The sequence below is a fragment of the Lissotriton helveticus genome, chromosome 2_1 (assembly GCF_964261635.1).
Source record: "Lissotriton helveticus chromosome 2_1, aLisHel1.1, whole genome shotgun sequence".
NCBI lineage: Eukaryota > Metazoa > Chordata > Amphibia > Caudata > Salamandridae > Lissotriton > Lissotriton helveticus.
The window spans coordinates 992669391-992687294 of NC_136059.1; the positions used below are offsets into that span (position 1 = coordinate 992669391).

At 44.4% G+C, this 17904-nt stretch overlaps 1 protein-coding gene across 4 annotated transcripts in view; it reads right to left on the minus strand.

Moving 5' to 3' along the window:
• Positions 1–17904, minus strand: part of TRPM3 (transient receptor potential cation channel subfamily M member 3) — a 940843-nt gene that overhangs the window by 122934 nt on the left and 800005 nt on the right. For all 4 annotated transcript variants that reach the window (XM_078675756.1, XM_078675753.1, XM_078675754.1 and 1 more), the window contains 2 exons: positions 6699–6950; positions 1528–1702 (listed from right to left, as the gene is read on the minus strand). In XM_078675756.1, the coding sequence (XP_078531882.1) occupies positions 1528–1702; positions 6699–6950 (427 nt within the window). The remainder of the gene's footprint in view (positions 1–1527; positions 1703–6698; positions 6951–17904) is intronic.

Consider the following 17904-nt stretch of genomic DNA (forward strand, 5'->3'; position numbering starts at 1 on the left):
TTAGGATCAAAACCACAATATTGCTATGAACATCAACAGAAAGACTAGAACCAGTTTTCACATTATCACTAAAGTTCCACCAACTTCTTTTTAATGTTAGAATGTGTCACCACAAAGTTAGACCAAAGACCAATAAACCTTATTAAAATACTCTCAATATATATTGAAACATTCAAAAGTAAACCTAGAAGATGAACTCTGCAATGTGTTTGACAGAATGAGAAAGGTTCTCCTTTTTCCAGCTAACTCTGTGTAGGGCTGGACATTGACCTGCCTGCAAAAGCATTACAGATCCATAATTGCCCCTTTAAAGTTTCTAAGAAGCAAGGCTTTTGTTATCTCAGACTGAAGATAATCACTAATATGGTATCTAGATTTTTGCACAGTTTGGCCATGTACCATATGGCCTTAGATGGATGCACTCACTTTGAGCCACTAACCAGGTGGTCACATTTAGTGTGCCTCCTGGAGCAATCTCTGAAGAATGGCACACAAAGCTGACTGTGACCTTACATGCCTGTCCCATACTCTGGGAGGTTGAATGACCTCCTTAAAAGGCAGACTGGACTGGCCCCTCCTAACCTGCAGAAACACTAACAAAGGCCATGATGTCACTGTCTTTGTGAGTGCAGAACGCATGTTATATTATACGTGGATTTCTGAAGTTCCCCAAAAAGCTATCTGCAGTTTTCGACTGCCCACATGTGGGATTGTGGGGTTCATAAAACTTGAGAGGAATAAACTGCACTAAAACACACAGTGTTGGGTAAACTATGTGTGTATGCTGTGTGCTGCTGCCTGTAGACTAATAGCTAACATTGATTTAGCTCATGCTCCAAATTTTTTTTATTGAATGTGGCACATGACCCTGGTTTGTACACCTGGCACACAGCAGTGAGGGTTGACACAGGTGCTACCAGGGCCCACACACCTGCCTTGTAATCTTGCCCCTGATGGTAAGCCATGTGGATAAGTTATGTAAGAACAAAACAATGTCAATGGAGCTGTAAAAAAACTTTACTCACATTATGCAAACTGCAGGTCAATAGAATTTGCTGACTGAGTCGTAATCGTGAGTGCACAGTGTGCCTCAAGAATTTTTAATGAGCAAAGTACCACAAAGTCAAATTATGCTGTGGGCAGGGTGACTCTGAAACATACACATATTATTGAGAGAAAGCATCCCAGCCTGCAAATGTTGTGTTTGAGGAGCTCAGCCACAATGCTTTTCAGGAGAAGCATCATACATGATTGCATTCAAAATGGCACAGTCCATTACTTAAGAGAATTTAAGAGAGATTTCACACACTGTGTTTATTTCAGAGAAATATCTAACAGTTGTGTGACCCTCCCAGCACTACTTGTAACTCTCAATGGCTCCTGCTCTCACCTCACTTCCTGTTGCACCTCTTAGTCCTTCTTTCCTGAGCCATTTATCGTCTTTATGTACATGACCTTGTAGGATATTGCTAAGTCAAAATTAAGTACCTTCATGGAGGGATACAGAATCATAAAGGGCGTGCTTACGGTCTATCTGGTCAGCAAACACCTCCCCATAGATCATCCAGTAGGGCATGTAGAAGATGTTTTTAGCAAGCTTCCAGGACGGCTCCTCGTTTGGAAAAAGGATCGACTGCCGGGCAACACCGAAACTCATCAAAATTACCAACATGATGATCACAAAATACATCATGTCTATCATCTGAAATTAAAAAGAAATATAAACCACGTTAGAGTGTGCTATTTAATAACAGAAATATCATCACATAAATAATTTTTATGATCACAAAATAGAATTATTCAAGATCAAGATTTAGAAACCAGGATACGATGGATTTTCAAACAACTAATGTACTTAAAAGAACTATACCTTTTGTTTAGGTCTTTCTACAAAAACAAACCTTTAGTTAATGTGCATAGGAGCATCCTAGAGCACTATTACTCTCTCACCACATACTATTTGCTGTATGGTGTATCATTCTCTCTTCTATGGGATGCTTGAATTGAAATGCAGGCGTGTTAGAACTGGCATCCTTAGGGTGGTCTTTCTTCTAACTTTTTGCCTTTTACCTCCTGTTTTGCTGACTATCTTTTTGTTGGCCTTAGGACTCTGAGCACTTTACCACTACTAAGCAGTGCTAGAGTGCATATGCTTCTTCCCTACACATGTTTGTGATTCGTGTATATCTGATTGATACATGTAATTTACATATAAGTACCTTGTAAAAGTGGTACCTCCTGCACCCATGGCGTGTAAGTTAAATGCTACTAGTGGGCTGCAGCACTGCTTGTGTCACCCACTGTCTCAGTCCTGCCACTGCAGTTCCTGTGTGTGCAGTTTTACTGCCACTTCAACTTGGCATTTAAAACTACTTGCCACGCCTTAAAATCCCCTTTTAATATGAGTCACCCCTAAGGTAGGCCCTAAGTATCCCTAAGAGCAGGATGCTATACAAGTAAAAGGTAGGTACTTTTATGTTTGGCATGTCCTGGTAGTGACAAACATCCTATTTCATTTTTCACTATCGTGAGGCCTCCTCCTCTCATAGGTTAGCATTGGGAATTATCTTATACCTTTTTAAATGGTAATTCCAGATCAGAAAGGAGTAGCTTTTTGATGTTTCATATGTTTGGTATGGTATTGATAAATTCTACTTACTTGTGAGGTGGGATTTAACTTTACTATTTTAGAAATGTCACTTTTAGAAAGTGGACATTTCTCTGCACTTACTGCTCTATGTGCCTGACAGTCTGTCTCCAATACATGTCTGGGTTGGGCTGGGTGAAATTCCCTCTGGACAGGCACAACACAGGTTACTCAACTGCATTTGCATTCATCTGCATTCTGATGAGTCTTCCTAGGCTGGGAGGGGCTCGTCCTCCACCTGAAAGGTTGTGTTCTTCCCAACACAAGGTACTGATAACCCAAAATCGGTAGCCTGGCACACAGGCCAGGGTTGAAAGGGATCCTTGGGCAATTCAGAGAACTCCTTTGACCTGTCCTCATAAAGGTACTTTTGGGTACATGTACTGAGTCTCTGACCCTCTAAAAACAGACACCTTTGGACATGTATCCAGACATCGCTGACTTCAATGTGCCCATTACCAGAAGGACTGCTGGGCTGCCATGAGGGACTGCCTCTTGGCTAACTGCTCTGCTGTGTTGGCCTGCTGCTTGTTGAGCTGCAGGAGGGACTGCCACTGTGCTACCTGCCTTGCTGTGCTGGCCTGCTGCCTGCTACCTCGGCATTGTGCCTATGAGTGTTCTCCAATGACTTGTTAGCTTGCCCCCTGGTCCCCATAGTTTCAGGGCCATCAAAGACTTCGCTTCCTGACTCTTTATCATTCTGCTGAAAGAGCTGCTCTCTGAGCCCTAGCGTGTCCCCAGCGCTCCTCTCTGCATCAGGAACGACTTTGCCACAAAGAAACGAGCACCACACACCAATGCCAATCAGCGCTCTCTTTGTGCTGCACATATCCAGTTCAGTGTCACACTCGGAATAAAAGCACCACCTTGGGCCCGAGCTGAATTGAGGGAAACCTTTCCGGCATGGCCCCCTTGTCGTTATAACAACCATCACTGGAAGTGACGCGTCTGCCGAGGCCGTGCTGCAAGCCACAGAGGAGACCAGCGGGACTTCATCGAACCTGTCGTGACTGCTCGAGGACAGCCCCGCTCAGCCTGATGCTGCACCCTTTTTCCCACAGGAGGGTCCCTAGTGCACTGAGAGGTACTGTGAAGGCCCAGCGCGACACATCAGTCCAATAATTTGTGCACCCCGGTCCCAGGAGGTTTGTGGCTAATTCTTGATTTGGGGGTACCTGGGAACTTGCCTGGCACAATATGCATACCTGTTGATCCCTTGCCAGGATCCCTGTTCTTCCCCCAGTCCAGCATGACCGCAATGAGCATTGCTCATGAGTGCTCTGCCTGCACTCTCCACGGAATACTACCGTAATTACCCTAAGAGGAATGATCGCATTTCTATTAGCATTGTGATTTTACATGCATACTTGACAACGCTATAACTCGAAAAGTATACAACGCATTTTTAATATTTTGGTCTTATGTATTTTTTTATAAACCTGTGTGGAGACTTTTTGTGGTGTATTCATCGCGCTACTGTATGGGTGTGTTGCACAAAAACGTTACACATTGCCTCTTTAGGTAAGCCTTCCTGCTCTGCGCCAAGCTACGAGAGGGTGAACACAGGTTATCTCAGTTGTGTATCTAGCAGCCGCGGGCCGTGGAGGGAGTTACGGTGGGGCAGCGAGGCGGGGAGGGGGAGGGGCAGGGTGGAGAGGGATAAAAACCGGCATATGGATAATTACAGGTAAGTAAACAATTTAAATAATAAAACGAATTTCGTAGCACGCACTGCATCGCATTTTGCGGCTTAACCCCGCCTTGTAAATAAGGCCCCTGTTCTTGCTTCGCTTAGAGTGAAAGGGAAGTGCAATTGGTATGCGTTCTGCCACAACATCCATTGGTTTTCGACGCTGCCCCATATTTACAAGGCTGGGGCAGCGCCAAAAAAAGGCCAGGTAATACTTGGTCTTAAATTGGCGATACGAGGAGAAATGATTAATTACTACTCGATTTCTGCTTTTTCTGCATTGTGCAGAACTCATAGAAAGAGCAACTCGCCTTTAAGAATTGTTTATGTGCAGGAAGGTTTTCCCCTCCTGCACATAAACCATCACCCAGCATAGGTGGCACCTTTGCAACATGGCCCAAGCGTGCCTGCACTGGTGCTAGGCAGCTTTATTAGCACTAAAGCTAGGGGGAAACACAGGGGTGCATAGCATTTTTGAAAATACAGCTCATCCCTGCATTTTATGTCGGCACAAGGTGTTACTAATTTTTGAGGAACACTACGCTCTGACATTTTGTTGTAAATATCGCCCATTGTGAGGTAACCAAGCAGGAGAATAAGGCCTGTAAAACCTCAGTTTTGCTGTAGGAATTGGTTAGATTGCTCTCTCTCTAAATGTTTGTACTCAGTTCTCTGCATTTCTTTCTTTCTTGTCCTGACTGTACCTGCCGGCCACCTCCCTTCACTATACGGAGAGGTGGCAACAGAGAGACAATTGCCCATGGCCCCATGTTAATATACATTGTTTATTTTATTTCATGTTATTACATTTTCCATAAGACATTGTAAAGGAAGCAATCACAAAATGTGCAATATTTTTATTACATCTAGTAAATTGCTCATTGTGACTGTATTTTCAGTTTTCAGAGTTACTTTCTCAGACAGGAACAATTTTGTGAAATTGGTGTAAATACATGAAACTTGCCTCACTGTCACCTATATTTGGAATAGATTGTGTCCTGGCTTGCCTCTGCCTAAACTGACTATAGAATTTTGTTAGGTATTATTGTTGCTAACTACTGTCTTTCAAAATAACTATTCATAAAATGAGTCCTTGGTGCATAAATTATAGGAAAACCATTAACAGCTAATATAAATTACACTGTCAGTTGAGAAATCGGTTATCTTTTTTGCAAAACCGAACAGTTGCAAGAAGGAAGCATCAGGGCAAAACCTATCATTTGTAGTTGATTAATTAACATCCGAGTGTTAGAGCTTCACTGTATGAGCTTGCTCAGGTTGTAAGGAACCGAAGACATGCTGGCCCACTCTCACAAAGATGGCCCTAGATAATGCTGAGCGTCAAAGACTAGGGCATGGTTAGAGTTACTATTTCCATCTTTAAAATCTAGGTGCACACAATGATTTACAAGGAAACAATGTTCTCTGACACTATGTGACTGGGCTGTAGCACAGTAGCACTGGCACGGTTCTACTTTCTACAAAGTTCTCTCAAACCGATTGTTACCTCATTCCTTAGGGATTGTAAAGGTGCAACAACTGTATTCTTAAGTAAAACGTAATGTCACCGAAGCCCAGTTCTTAGTAGATATAGCTATCAGTGAATCCAAAGCTGTAAAAGAGAAGTAGGATAAAGTAGAACATCACTGTCACTTTACCTACCGCTAGAGAGTGTGTAAGCAAGAGCCTGATGATTCTACTAGTCAAAAATGGCCGAGCTGTTTTCACAGCAATGTCCTGATTTGTGTGGACTTCCAAGTGGAACAGCAACAGAGTAAAACCAGTGCAGAAGGAGAGGCGAATCGGGACACCAATAGAAAGAGACTTGTGTTGGGGCTAATACCCTATCAACGATTATATTCATAATGAAAATGACTAATCCTGTCCTACTAGTGTCACTATGCAGATTTGTGATTCTCAGCTATTAATTTTGAGGCACAACGCCCTTTTTGTTTCGCAATAATTTATTTAAATCAAACATTCCTACCCAGCAGTATGTTTTACTCATGCAGTTCGATGTAGACAGCCTAATTCATTTCAATACATAAAAATAATTTGCATTGAATTGTGAGCCAATGATTTCTTACTGAGGTGAACTTAAAAACCTGGTTATGGAACACATTGTTGATTAGACCCTTACAATTCTACATATAAATTGAATTCGGGATATCCCGTGAGTGAGTGAATCAGAGATGTTGAGTGCAACCAACATAATTTAGCAGGGATCTATCAAACAAGTAACATTGACTCTTCTGAGAGTTGTTCAAGGCATGCACTCTACATACACTCTTGTTTCGTTTGCTCCAGGTTAACTGGACCGAATTCTGGAAGAGACAACGGGAACAGGGAAACATATCTCACCATCTTCCCAATCATCATGACATATGGGCCCAGGTACTTGTTCACTCCAAAGATGTCCAGCAGTCGAATGTACCAGTAAATGATGTTGACGCAGTACACTACTCGACCGTAGCTGCTGAGTGGCTGCTCCTGCAGGCGAAGCACCATTCCAAAGGCAAAGAGGAGGATGGAGACCAGGTCAGTGACATTCCAGTACTCCTGGAGCCACACCTTCACCTTCTGCAGCAGCTTTCCAGGCTCTGACATCAAAATCTACAACAGAGAACAGACACTTATTCATATCTGTAACATGCAGAGCGAAAGAGGAGTCGGGAATAAGGTGGAGAAAGATAGTAGAAGAAAGGGTAATGGCAAGAATAGAAACAGACCTTGGAGAGAAAGAGGGAGAAACATCATCTGTTCAGAAAGGGAGGTGGGACAGGTTGATTTTGGAGATTTGCAGAAACTTGCCTTCTTTATTAGTGGTTGGTAGGACGTTTCACAACGTTGACCTGTGAATCCTGGTCTGGAGGAAGTAAGGCTATAATATGTATATATGTGTATGGCTTTGTGTATTAGACTGAGTACCCTGTATTTACTGTAGATTAAATTGGGAACCAACGAAGATTGAAATACAGATGCGTGTTCTTGAACCCAGACAGAGCACCTAGTCATGTTTCTTTTTTGGCCCGACATGAAAGCTAGATGCTTAGCATTTCATTATGATACTGCTGTAGGAGGGGATTATGGAATGTGGAGGTCATGTCTTTTAGATGCCATGAAGATACCCAGATGAGCGGTCGATCAGTCGGATGGGCTTGGTGGAACCCTTCTGAGCAGTGAAATGAAGTTGGCCTTTGCCTAAAATGCCCACCACTGTATTGATCGCTAGAGCATGACGACTTGGAGACTAGGTGAAGGCGATAGGACCATGGGGGTATGAGGGGCAGACATGCACCACAGAGACACAGTAGTGTAGAGCTGTATGCAAATCTCAATGGAGCCACTCACTTGGTCACTCATTGGGCTACTTACTTTCCACCCTTGATGCTGTCACTAAGCACATACAACCTTCAACACTACTTGACAGACCTCCAATGACACGGCTATATTGGGAATATGTACTAAATCATATAATCACAGACCTCACTAGGCTATCATAAAAAGGTCCCTAAGGCAATCAATTCATGCAGCAAATAAATTGTGCTGCAAGAATTAGCACCTATCGCTTCAAACCCAGTACCTGCTTTTAATGCTAGCTCTGAAAATGCAAGGGGGAAAATAAGAGCATTTCAGGTGGAAAAAAATTGATGATATTTAAAGAGCCAGCAGGTCCATAAACATAGCAAAATGACAATCAAGAGTCTGCTGGATGAAAGTAGAAGGGAGATTAAGCAGAGAGGATCCCTAACAAGGCAGGCTGCTGTGGCCTATTGGACAGAGGGCAAGAACTGCTACTCTGTTGAGCAAAAGCTCAGATGTTACAGAAAATCTGTGACCCTTTCCAAAAAACGAGAGTCACAAAAGAAAGTCTTGGCAGAAGGGGTGCAGTAAATACAAATGCTTACACTTGAAGAGAGCAGGCGTAATGAACTGCAGCCACTCCAAAGAAGGTCAAATGTCCCTTTATGAAAATGTTTCTGAACAAGCATTCCAAATGTTGCTAACTTACTCTACAGGAAAATCATGCAAATACAAATGTAAAGGAAAAATGGTGGAAATGTTAACCTCCTTCTAGGTCCTTATGGCCTACTCTTTGGTCGTGCCCAATTTCCCATACATTGGGCCTAATTAACAACCATGGTTGTAAATTTACTAACATAGATTTATGCCTTTGTTTTAAGCACTTTTCTGACTTTCGTGAAATTACAAAGAATTCCACAAAAATTTAAAGATTAGCACTTTTCATGGAATAATTACATTCATATGTTTGCTTAAACATATGAAGAAATGCTAAGGTAATGTGAATTTGCACTTTCTAACTAAACCCATCCATTTTGGCAATATTTCCTTCCTGTTCAAACCTCGTAAATGGATGTACTCCTACTCTTCACTGGAGAACATTCCTGACAGTTCCCAGAGTTGATGTGTGTCTGTCAAAAGACTGTGAATAACCACAAAATGTGTGTATTTTGGGGTTGACCTATTTGGCTTACTTCTATTAGCCGATTTGCTTGCATGGACAATTATGACAAATTCTTCTGTGCGAGTTAATCCATTGGCAGGTGCAAATTTATGCTTTGTGAATTCAGTGGATTTGCAGTTTTTCATAGCAACATCTGAATCGATAAGTGGAACTTAGATGCTCAAATGCCTTTGAGAATAATTTTACACAAGAATTTTTTGAGAGACAATATATATTTTTTGAGATGCAACACATATATCTCAGTTAAATTACAATCAACAGTACGGATTTAACATAGAGTTAACACTCGTAGATCTTCATAGTTAAAATCAATCTTGACCTTTAGTGTGTATTTCTTTAGAAAATCGCAGCCAACGCATTTCGCCTAACAAGGCTTCATCAGGGCAAGAACATTCAGCCTGATTCATCATTCTCCCGTTTTGCGAGCCCCTAATAGCGATTCATAACGAATCGCTATTAAGGACTTGCAAAACGGGATTCATGTAGGAATTGCAATAAATATTGCGATTCCTACATGTTCCTTATTTGCGATTAGCTAATTGCTAATCGCTAATAAGGAATAACTCCCCATGCATTCCTATGGGCCTACAGGCCCATGGGAATGCATGGGGAGTTATTCCTTATTTGCGATTAGCAATTAGCTAATCGCAAATAAGGATGCGATTTCAAGGGTGCAGGGGTGTCCAAAGGACACCCTGTAGCACCCCTGAAATGTAATCTACATTGGTGTTGCGCACACACATGTCCAAAGGACATGTGTGTGTGTAACATGCAACTTAGAAAAATGCATTTAAATGCATTTTTCTAAGTTTTTGCTATTTACCGAGAGGTCTGACCTCGTGGTAAATAGCGGCCCAAAATAGAAATTTCGCGAATTTAAAATGCTTCATGAATTGCATTTAAGGAATCTCAAATAGAGATTCCTTAAATTCAATTCTTCGCAAATGTGCGAATTCTTAAATAGCGAATTTTGCATTTGAGATGATGAATCCCAAATGCAAAAATTGCACTCGCAAAAGGCAAGAATCTGAGAATCTTGCCCTTTGCGAGTGCAATTTAGCTTGATGAATCAGGCGGTATATGATGTGCATCAAAGGAGCATTGTACGAAATGTAATTCTTCACAGACAAAATGTAGTGATCAACAATATCCTCATTAATTAGTCTCACAAGTGGTATTTCCATTTCAGGTCAGCCGTGGGTCCAGCAGAGAAAAACATTTAGTCCTGGCACCGTTTGCCCATAAATACAAATGCCCCACACGTCTCCGTCATTCAATGATTCTACTACATCCAATCCTGATATTTCAGAGAGTGTCAGCCGACTGCACCATTTTGTCATGAAACATAGCTGGATTGTAATCAAAGTTTGAGGATAGGGACTGGGTAGCATTTGTAAGTTCCAAAGAGAGCTATTGTTTTCTGGATACATGGGCTGTGGATAGTGCTATAGCTGCATTGGTGCCCACAGACGAGTTGGGCTTTGCAACTGAGGCAACTAGATTTAGCAGAGTAAGAGCATCTTGGGACTCTCCACTTGGATCTCAACAAAACTGGACTACACAGCAAAAAAAGTCTCATCATCTATGACTCCATTATGTATGCTGCATGTAAGATTGTCCAAGGTTACAAAAAACCAGCACACCTTAATTGATGTCATAAATGTTTATTGGAGACCAAATCAGTAGGGTAAACCTGTGGACCAACTAGCACCAGTGTGAAGCACCTTATGATAGTCTGTGGTGGCTTCAATATCCATCTGCCCGCAGGCCTATGGGATGGCACAATAAGCAAAGAGGATGCCAGCTGGGCCATCCCGTGGCCAGTTATTGGAATGTATTCCCCACTAAGCAGACATGTAGCACTAGGTGTCATTTTTGGTGAAATTACACACCGATTGGCAATGTCAGTTTAAGCTTTTTTGGAGTCTTATTTTTTGCGTGGTATATGTATGGAGTTAAGTGAAAGTGTCCAGCAGGCCCTGAATACCCTGCAATAAGCTGGCACGGCCGTTTTTTTGGTGGCAGGTGCCATTCAGCAGGTGAGCCTACCTGGTATGGTGCAGCCGCTGTGGAGAAAGGTGTGGGGTTGGTGGTCACAGTGATGGCCTGCTCCCCCTTTTAAAATACAAACTGGAAGGCAGTATGAAGCAGGGTAGAGTGGTGTGGCCAAGTGTTGCGGGCTGGCCATTGCGTGCCTCGGTACCTCGCCGTGCTGCCATTGTGGGAGGGAAGAGGCTGTCCAAGTTAGTAGCTCCCCGGGCAGAGTGGGCCTTGAGGCTCAGCTTGTCCCCAGTGCAGACGGGAGGCCAACAAGCGAACTTCGGCAGGTGCACAGTGCAGGAGTCTGGTCGGGAGGGAGCGGGCCAGGCGCAAAAGAACACGTCCACTTCTAGTGGAGTCTGTTGGGGAGCTGGCACGAGGTGCGCTCTCACCTGTGGCCCCGTGGAAGTTTGTGTTTGGTGGTAGAGCGCAGTGATGCCTCTCAGAAGCATATGGGCATTTGATATTCTGACATCAGGGGGCGGGTTGCTGATGCTCAGGGCTTGCCATTGGACTTGTCTAGCGTGCACAGGCAAGCCCTGAATAATGAAGGAGAGGAAGCTGGGGAGAGGCACCCTGGCAGCACACTGACACAAATTTAGAGCCAGGCAGTGGGGAAGGGAGGCTGGGAGGTGGGTTTGCCCCTGCTCTTTTGGACAGCTATGTAGTGTTGGTCCCTGCAATGATGGGACAAGTGGTTCGAGATGTCAGAGAAATTGGCACCAGAGTCTTTGGGCAGTGCGAGCCCCTTTAAAGGTGGGGAGATAAGGAGAATGGGTTGTTCAGCCCGGGGAGGGTTGAGAGCCAGATCGGTAGCAGCACGGTAGGCATTTGCTATAAGGGCAAAGGGATCCCTGGAGGGGGTTTGGGCGGGTTGCCACAAAAAGCCTTTTAGTTTTCCCAGACAGGAAATCAGAGTCTGTTTTGTGCCATTTTGGTGGGTGAGGCAGGTTCTATGGCAGCAGAAGTTTCCAGACAGCCGGGAGGGTCTAGTGTGACCTGGGGGCCCTGGCCTGAAGTTAGAGCTTGTTTCTTTGCAGCCGGCTCTGGGACGACCATGGACCGGGCATCGGAGTGGCAAGGATCGGGATTTGCATCTGCCTTGCCTGAACAGGATTTTTATAATACTCAATTTGGGGGTGGTGGTATTGGTGGACAAGTGCCCGGTACGAGTGGAGGTCATGGTGGTGACGTTTGGGATGGTGATGTGGAATTAGATTACGATGAGGATGAGCTGGAAGAGGGGGAAATTGCAGATGATGGGGAGTGTTAAAATACCTGGTGGGCGGTGCCTCCTGATGTGCATTATGGGCGCAACAAATCTAAAAGGATGGAAATTGTTTATGTTTTGCAGCAGCCGTACCTATTGCAGTGTCAGCAAGGGCAGTGTCCATCCAAATGGAGGTGAGGTCGTCATCAGGACGGACAGCTTTGGTGTGGGCCTCGACCTTGGGGACAAGGAAGAAGCCTTATGTGAAGGGCACTGGCATGGGTGTATACGTGGGGGGTACAGACTGTGGGGCTGAAATCACAGGAGCACTTGGGGTGTGGCCTGTGGTTAACAAAGGGGAAGTACATACAGGATGAAGGTACGGGGATGGATGGGGCTGTACCTGAGGGCAGCGCTGAGAGAAAGGGATGACTGAGAAACTGCAGGAGAAGGTAGTGGAGGCTGGGGACAAGGCTGAGGAGAATGCCAAAAGGGAAAAGAAAGAAAGTAAGGAGACAAAAACGCAAGAAACTCACGTAAATGGGTATCCCATAAATGGAAAGCCGCTGGAGCCTCATTCGATGCTGGCAACAAAAGAGCGCATTTGGAAGGGGGAATACATAAAGATTTTCAAGTTATTAAATAGGGAAATAAGGGCAAAAGAAGGATCTAAGGACGAGGAATATGAGCTTTCCTGCCGGCCTAAAGTGAGGGTTTATTTTGAGAACTGGACAGCGGCTTTTCATATATACTCAAGTGTATACTCTGAGAAATAAAATTGAGCGGTTCATTGCATTGTTCAAATATCTTAATGTAGTGAGGAATGCGCAAATTGCTTTCGAGGAAGGTGGGCCTGAGTGCAATATGATGAGGAATTCCAAGCTCAGATGGTGAAAGAAGCGGATTGTATTTGGGGGCAGCAGGATAATGAGCTGTTCCTACAGACAATGACTCCTGAGCCGCCCACACCATCTACCTCCACGATGAGTGGTTGGCCGGTGATATATAAGTCCTTTCGAGGGCGTCCCACCCATGCAGGGGTGGGTGCAGCAGGGAGAAGTCAGGCAGGAAGCGGGGGAGCATGCTGGTCTTACAACAGGGGACACTGCTTGCGGAAATATTGTAAGTATAGGCATGAGTGCTCCAAGTGACATGGGCAACACATGCTCACCCAGTGTGGGCCACAAGGGGGGGGGCTTTTGCCCAGCAGGGTAGCGCAGGTGGTTAGTGGCAGGGAAGCAGTGACTGAAGCAGAGGTGGACAGAATCCCATGGGCAAAGTCTAAAACGCCATTTAAGGTGGAGAGCCTGAGATAGTGGGTTGGGCAGTTCAGAATGAAACAGGAGAGGGAATAGTTGTTACCTGGTTTTGAATGTGCTTTTTGTTTGTTATGAGAGCCCCAGGGTGCAGAGATGGGCGAACAATCTGCTGTCAGTAAAGGGTCATGAGGAGTTGGTATGGGGTAAGTTGTTGAAAGAGGTGAGAGAAGGCAGGATGGAGGGACTGTTTGACGACTGGTCTTTGGCGAATCTGTGGATATTGCTGATTGGGATGGTCCCCAAAAATGAGTCAAGTGAGTTTCGGCTGATTCAACATTTGTCATGGCAGGATGGCCTGTCAGTCAATGATTTAATTCCAGAGGCATGCAATAGAGGGCATTATGCCTCTGTGAACATGGCTATACAGCTGGTGAATAAATACAGCTGGGTCACGTTGGTGCCAAAGTATGAGGTAAAATTGGCTTTTCAGTTGTTACTCATCCACCCTGAGGATTGCGAGTTGCTGGGCATTCATTTTGGGGGGAAGTTCTTTGTGGATAAAGCGTTGCCAATTTAGTATTCAATTTCATGTTCTTTGTTTGTTTGAGGTTTTCAGTGCAGATGATGTTCCTGCATGTGGCAGGAAAGGAGGTCATGACACTATTAGGATGATTTTTATCCTGATGGGTGCCCCACATTCACAAGAATGTCAGAAAGGTTTGGTGCGGTGTCAGAAGTTGATGCAGAGTGTAGGTGTCCCCTTGTCACTGGAGAAGATGTTGGGGCCCGTGCAGGTGATCATTTTCTTGGACTTTGAGTGGGACTCCTCCTGAATGGAGATTAAAGTGCCGTAGGACAAGAAGCACAAGTGTCTGGATTTGTGGGACAGAATGCTGGCTAAAGACAAGGCACAGGTGCAGGACATTCAGGACCTTCTCATTCATCTGAATTTTTGTTTGCAGGGCAGTGAGGGCAGGCAGAACCTTTTGCCAGTGTTTGGGTTGGTTTTTGACAGGTATGTCACTCGCACACATCAAGGTGGAGGTGAAGGAGGGTCTGAGAGTGTGGCGAGTTTTCTTGAGTAAATGCAAAGGAGTTCCCATGGCTGGAGTGCAGTGGTCGGTCAATCTGTTTTCTGACTCAGTCGGCAGTCACGATTTTGGCCTCTTTTGGCAAGGTCGGGTGTGTTTCAGAGGAGTGGCCAGAGGACTGGGAGGAGTATAGCCTTCCTATGATATTTTCCTTTGGTGGTGGCAGTTTGTCTTTGAGAGCGCCATTTTGCTTACTAGACTGTCCTGTTCAATATGGCAGTGGTGAGTATTGGCAATTTGCTCAAGACCCAAAGGCATGGCAATTGCTGTGGGTTTTTGTGTGGAATGCTTTCGTGCAAATGCGATTTATAAGGCCAGACACATTCCGGGAGTGAAAAATGACATTGCTGATGCTCTTTCTCATTTCCTGTGGTTGAGGTTCTATGGGCTTGCACTATGGGCCAACGTCAGGAAGACAGGGATGCCGGTTCACTTCTGTACATGGGTGAGAGAACGTGATGCTGCTTATCCTCAGCTCCTTTTCGGACTTGGGTGGGAGGAATTTTTGCAGTCCGGGGAGGTGGTGTGACACCAATGGAACAGTGGACAGATGAAATGATGTGGTACATTTCATTATGTTGTTGATTGACAAGGATTTTTTGTCTGTCACCATAGCGGGTAAGTTGGCAAGTATAGCTTTTTACAGGAAGTTCTTATGGGGGTACGAGCCATTGGCGGGGGAAATGGGCTGGAGGATTTTGGAGGATTGGGCAAGGGAGCGGTGCACTGATGAGAGGATAGACAATCTGAAGCAGGTTATATTCCTGCTCCCGAGCATTTGTTAGGTTGAGTTTAAGACAATCTGTTTTTCTGTGATTAGGGCATTCCATGTCACTGGAGTAGGTGGTTCTAAGACCAGGTTGGGGGTTCATTGGCATAATGTGTGGATGCTTTGCGAGAAGGTACAAGTATGGCTCGCCCAGTCAGGCAGGGGCACCTGCATTAAGTTGCGGCTCTATCCAGATGCGCAAGTCTGTCCTTGCGAACGTTGCTTGGCTTTGAGCAGGCAAGCTGCAGGGGTTGGGAAGGTCTTATGACACGTCAGAGGGTCACAGCTCACGGCATTACAAGTTATTGGGAGTTTTGAGAAGGCTTTGGGTGCACTGGGATTTTGGTGTGCATTCCTTCCGGATTGGGATTGCAATGGAGACAGAGAGCAGGGTTTGGAAGGTTGTTGAAAATAGGCACATTGAGAGGTGGTAGTAAGATTGTTATCAGCCCTATTTGCAATTGAGCTGGGTTTTCTACAATTTGCATTAATCCTGCTGTTTTCTCTCCTAGGTTGCATTGTGGGCCCAGGTAGAGGGCACATTGGGGTGTGGATATGTGGGCATTCTTTCATCAAATGGGAGGCTTGGCATGCAGAAACACAGAGAGGTGGCAAACCGCTCAGATTTATGGACACAGAGGTACAGCTAAAATGGTCTGGAAAGGAGAGCTTGCGATGGCATGAGCTATTGCCCACCCTGAATTTGTTGTCTAAGGGGTGCCCTGTCCCGATGTGTTGCTTTTGCACCTGGTAGAAAATTATTTGGTGCATCAAGGTGGAATTGCAGCAGATCAAAAGTTTATGGTTGGGCACCACCATTGTGTGGACTGAGTTTATGCCCAAGTGAGCCTAGCGGGGGCGAGGAAACCAGGTGCTGTTGACAGGGGGAGACGGAAAGGCAACAGGGTACTCACAAAATTCTGCAAAGAGAAGGGGTTCGTTTTTCTGGAGCACCAGGATATTTGATACGAAACTGCTGAGTTTTTTCATGATGATGGGGTTCATCTGTCAATGTGCGGGTGGAGTTGAACGTGATGGAGGTTAGCAATGTGTTGACAAGATTGATGCACTTGCCAGTGGGGTTGTAGATAGTTTTCTTGCAGGGGTTGAGGGGACAGAAAAACTCTGGCTTTTTCTGGTGGCGGTTGTTTACACAAGTTAAAAGTTATTATAAGAGTTGTTGACCATGTTGAGACTCAGTCGAGTTTGCTGGGTGGGGGAGGGTTCTGAATTGAATAAGAGGACAACAGTGGTGTATGCACGATAGTTGGATGCGGGGAGTTTAAGTGAGAAGAGTTGCGACAGGCCTTTGGCTTGTATAGGGTAACTTATGGGAGGGGGGCTTTGATGATCAGTATGTAAGGTGTAGCGCCTAGGTGATGTTTTAATGTTTTGTAACTGTCTCATGAAAGCATCCTTTTACACACTAATATGTTGTCAGATGTTCTTAGACGTGCCATCACACCCAATGGGAGTTTTGGGGATGTGGGCAGAATGCCCTACCACCACAGGCTCTTCAGGCTGGTGGTAGTGCCCAAGGACGAATGGCAGCATGATTGGTTAAGGGGCGCGGGGGCCAATGGTCTTCATTGGGACAGGACGTGTGGCACTATGTGCCATTTTAGCTGAAATTATACACTGGCTGATAGGTTGGTTCTATGTTTTTTCCACTGCCTCCAACCCTATTTCTAGTTCTTTTCTCTGTTTTTTTCTCCTCTTAGGGTTTTTTTGAGGCCTGGTTTTTAGGGGACGTTTGTAGTTTTCTATAGTAGATTTTTGCGGTTTTCGGTGAACCAGGTGCACAAGGGTAGGGTGGATTGTTATTTGTCGCTGATGATGATCAGGTGGTTTAGCGGTTATTTACACAAGTTGAAAGTTACTGCAAGAAACTTTGGTCATATTCAGACCCAGTTGATGTAGCAGGTGGGAGTTTCGGAATGAAATAAGATGACAATAGTGGTGTATGCACATTGGTTGGATGTGGGAATATTGTGTGAAGACAGTTGTGATTGGCTTTTGGTTTGTAAAGGGTTACTTAGGGAAGGGGGAGGATGGATAGTTATTAAGATGTACATTGAGGCTGGGTTTTGATGATTAGTATGCAAGGTGTAGCGCTTAGGTTATGGTTAATGCTTGTGCACCTGTTTCATTAAAGTGACTTTTTCCACACCATTATGTTGTCAGATGTTCTTGGATGCACCATCCCACCGGAACACCAAGTACTTAATTATTAAATGGCTCGTACAACTGTTCAAGCAGTTTTCGATTGCAACCTGTTTCAAAGCACCTGTCCTCTGTTTCAGAACGGTCAATCCGGAGATATATACATCTGTGTAAGCTGTATTGGGACTGCCAGGACAGGAACAAGAAGGCATCTGAAATCCCTACCCCACGCCTCTGAATAACTTTGCCAGTATTTAATCATGTATATATATTAGCATTTTTAATCTTACTTTGGCATGATGAAATATCACCAATGCAAGTTTGGGGAGTATGTCCTATCAATTACAAGTGCGGCACGGCTTTGAACAAAATTAAAATGTATTTGATTAACATGTATAACCTGAAATTAGTCAGTGGAATGTAGTGATCTTAAATTATTGCAAATGCTGCAACTTTTTTGTTTTAACATTTGTGTATTTACTACTGCAAAGTTATTATTGCTACAAATGTTATGGCATATATATAAATAAAAATGTAAATGTTCGTTTG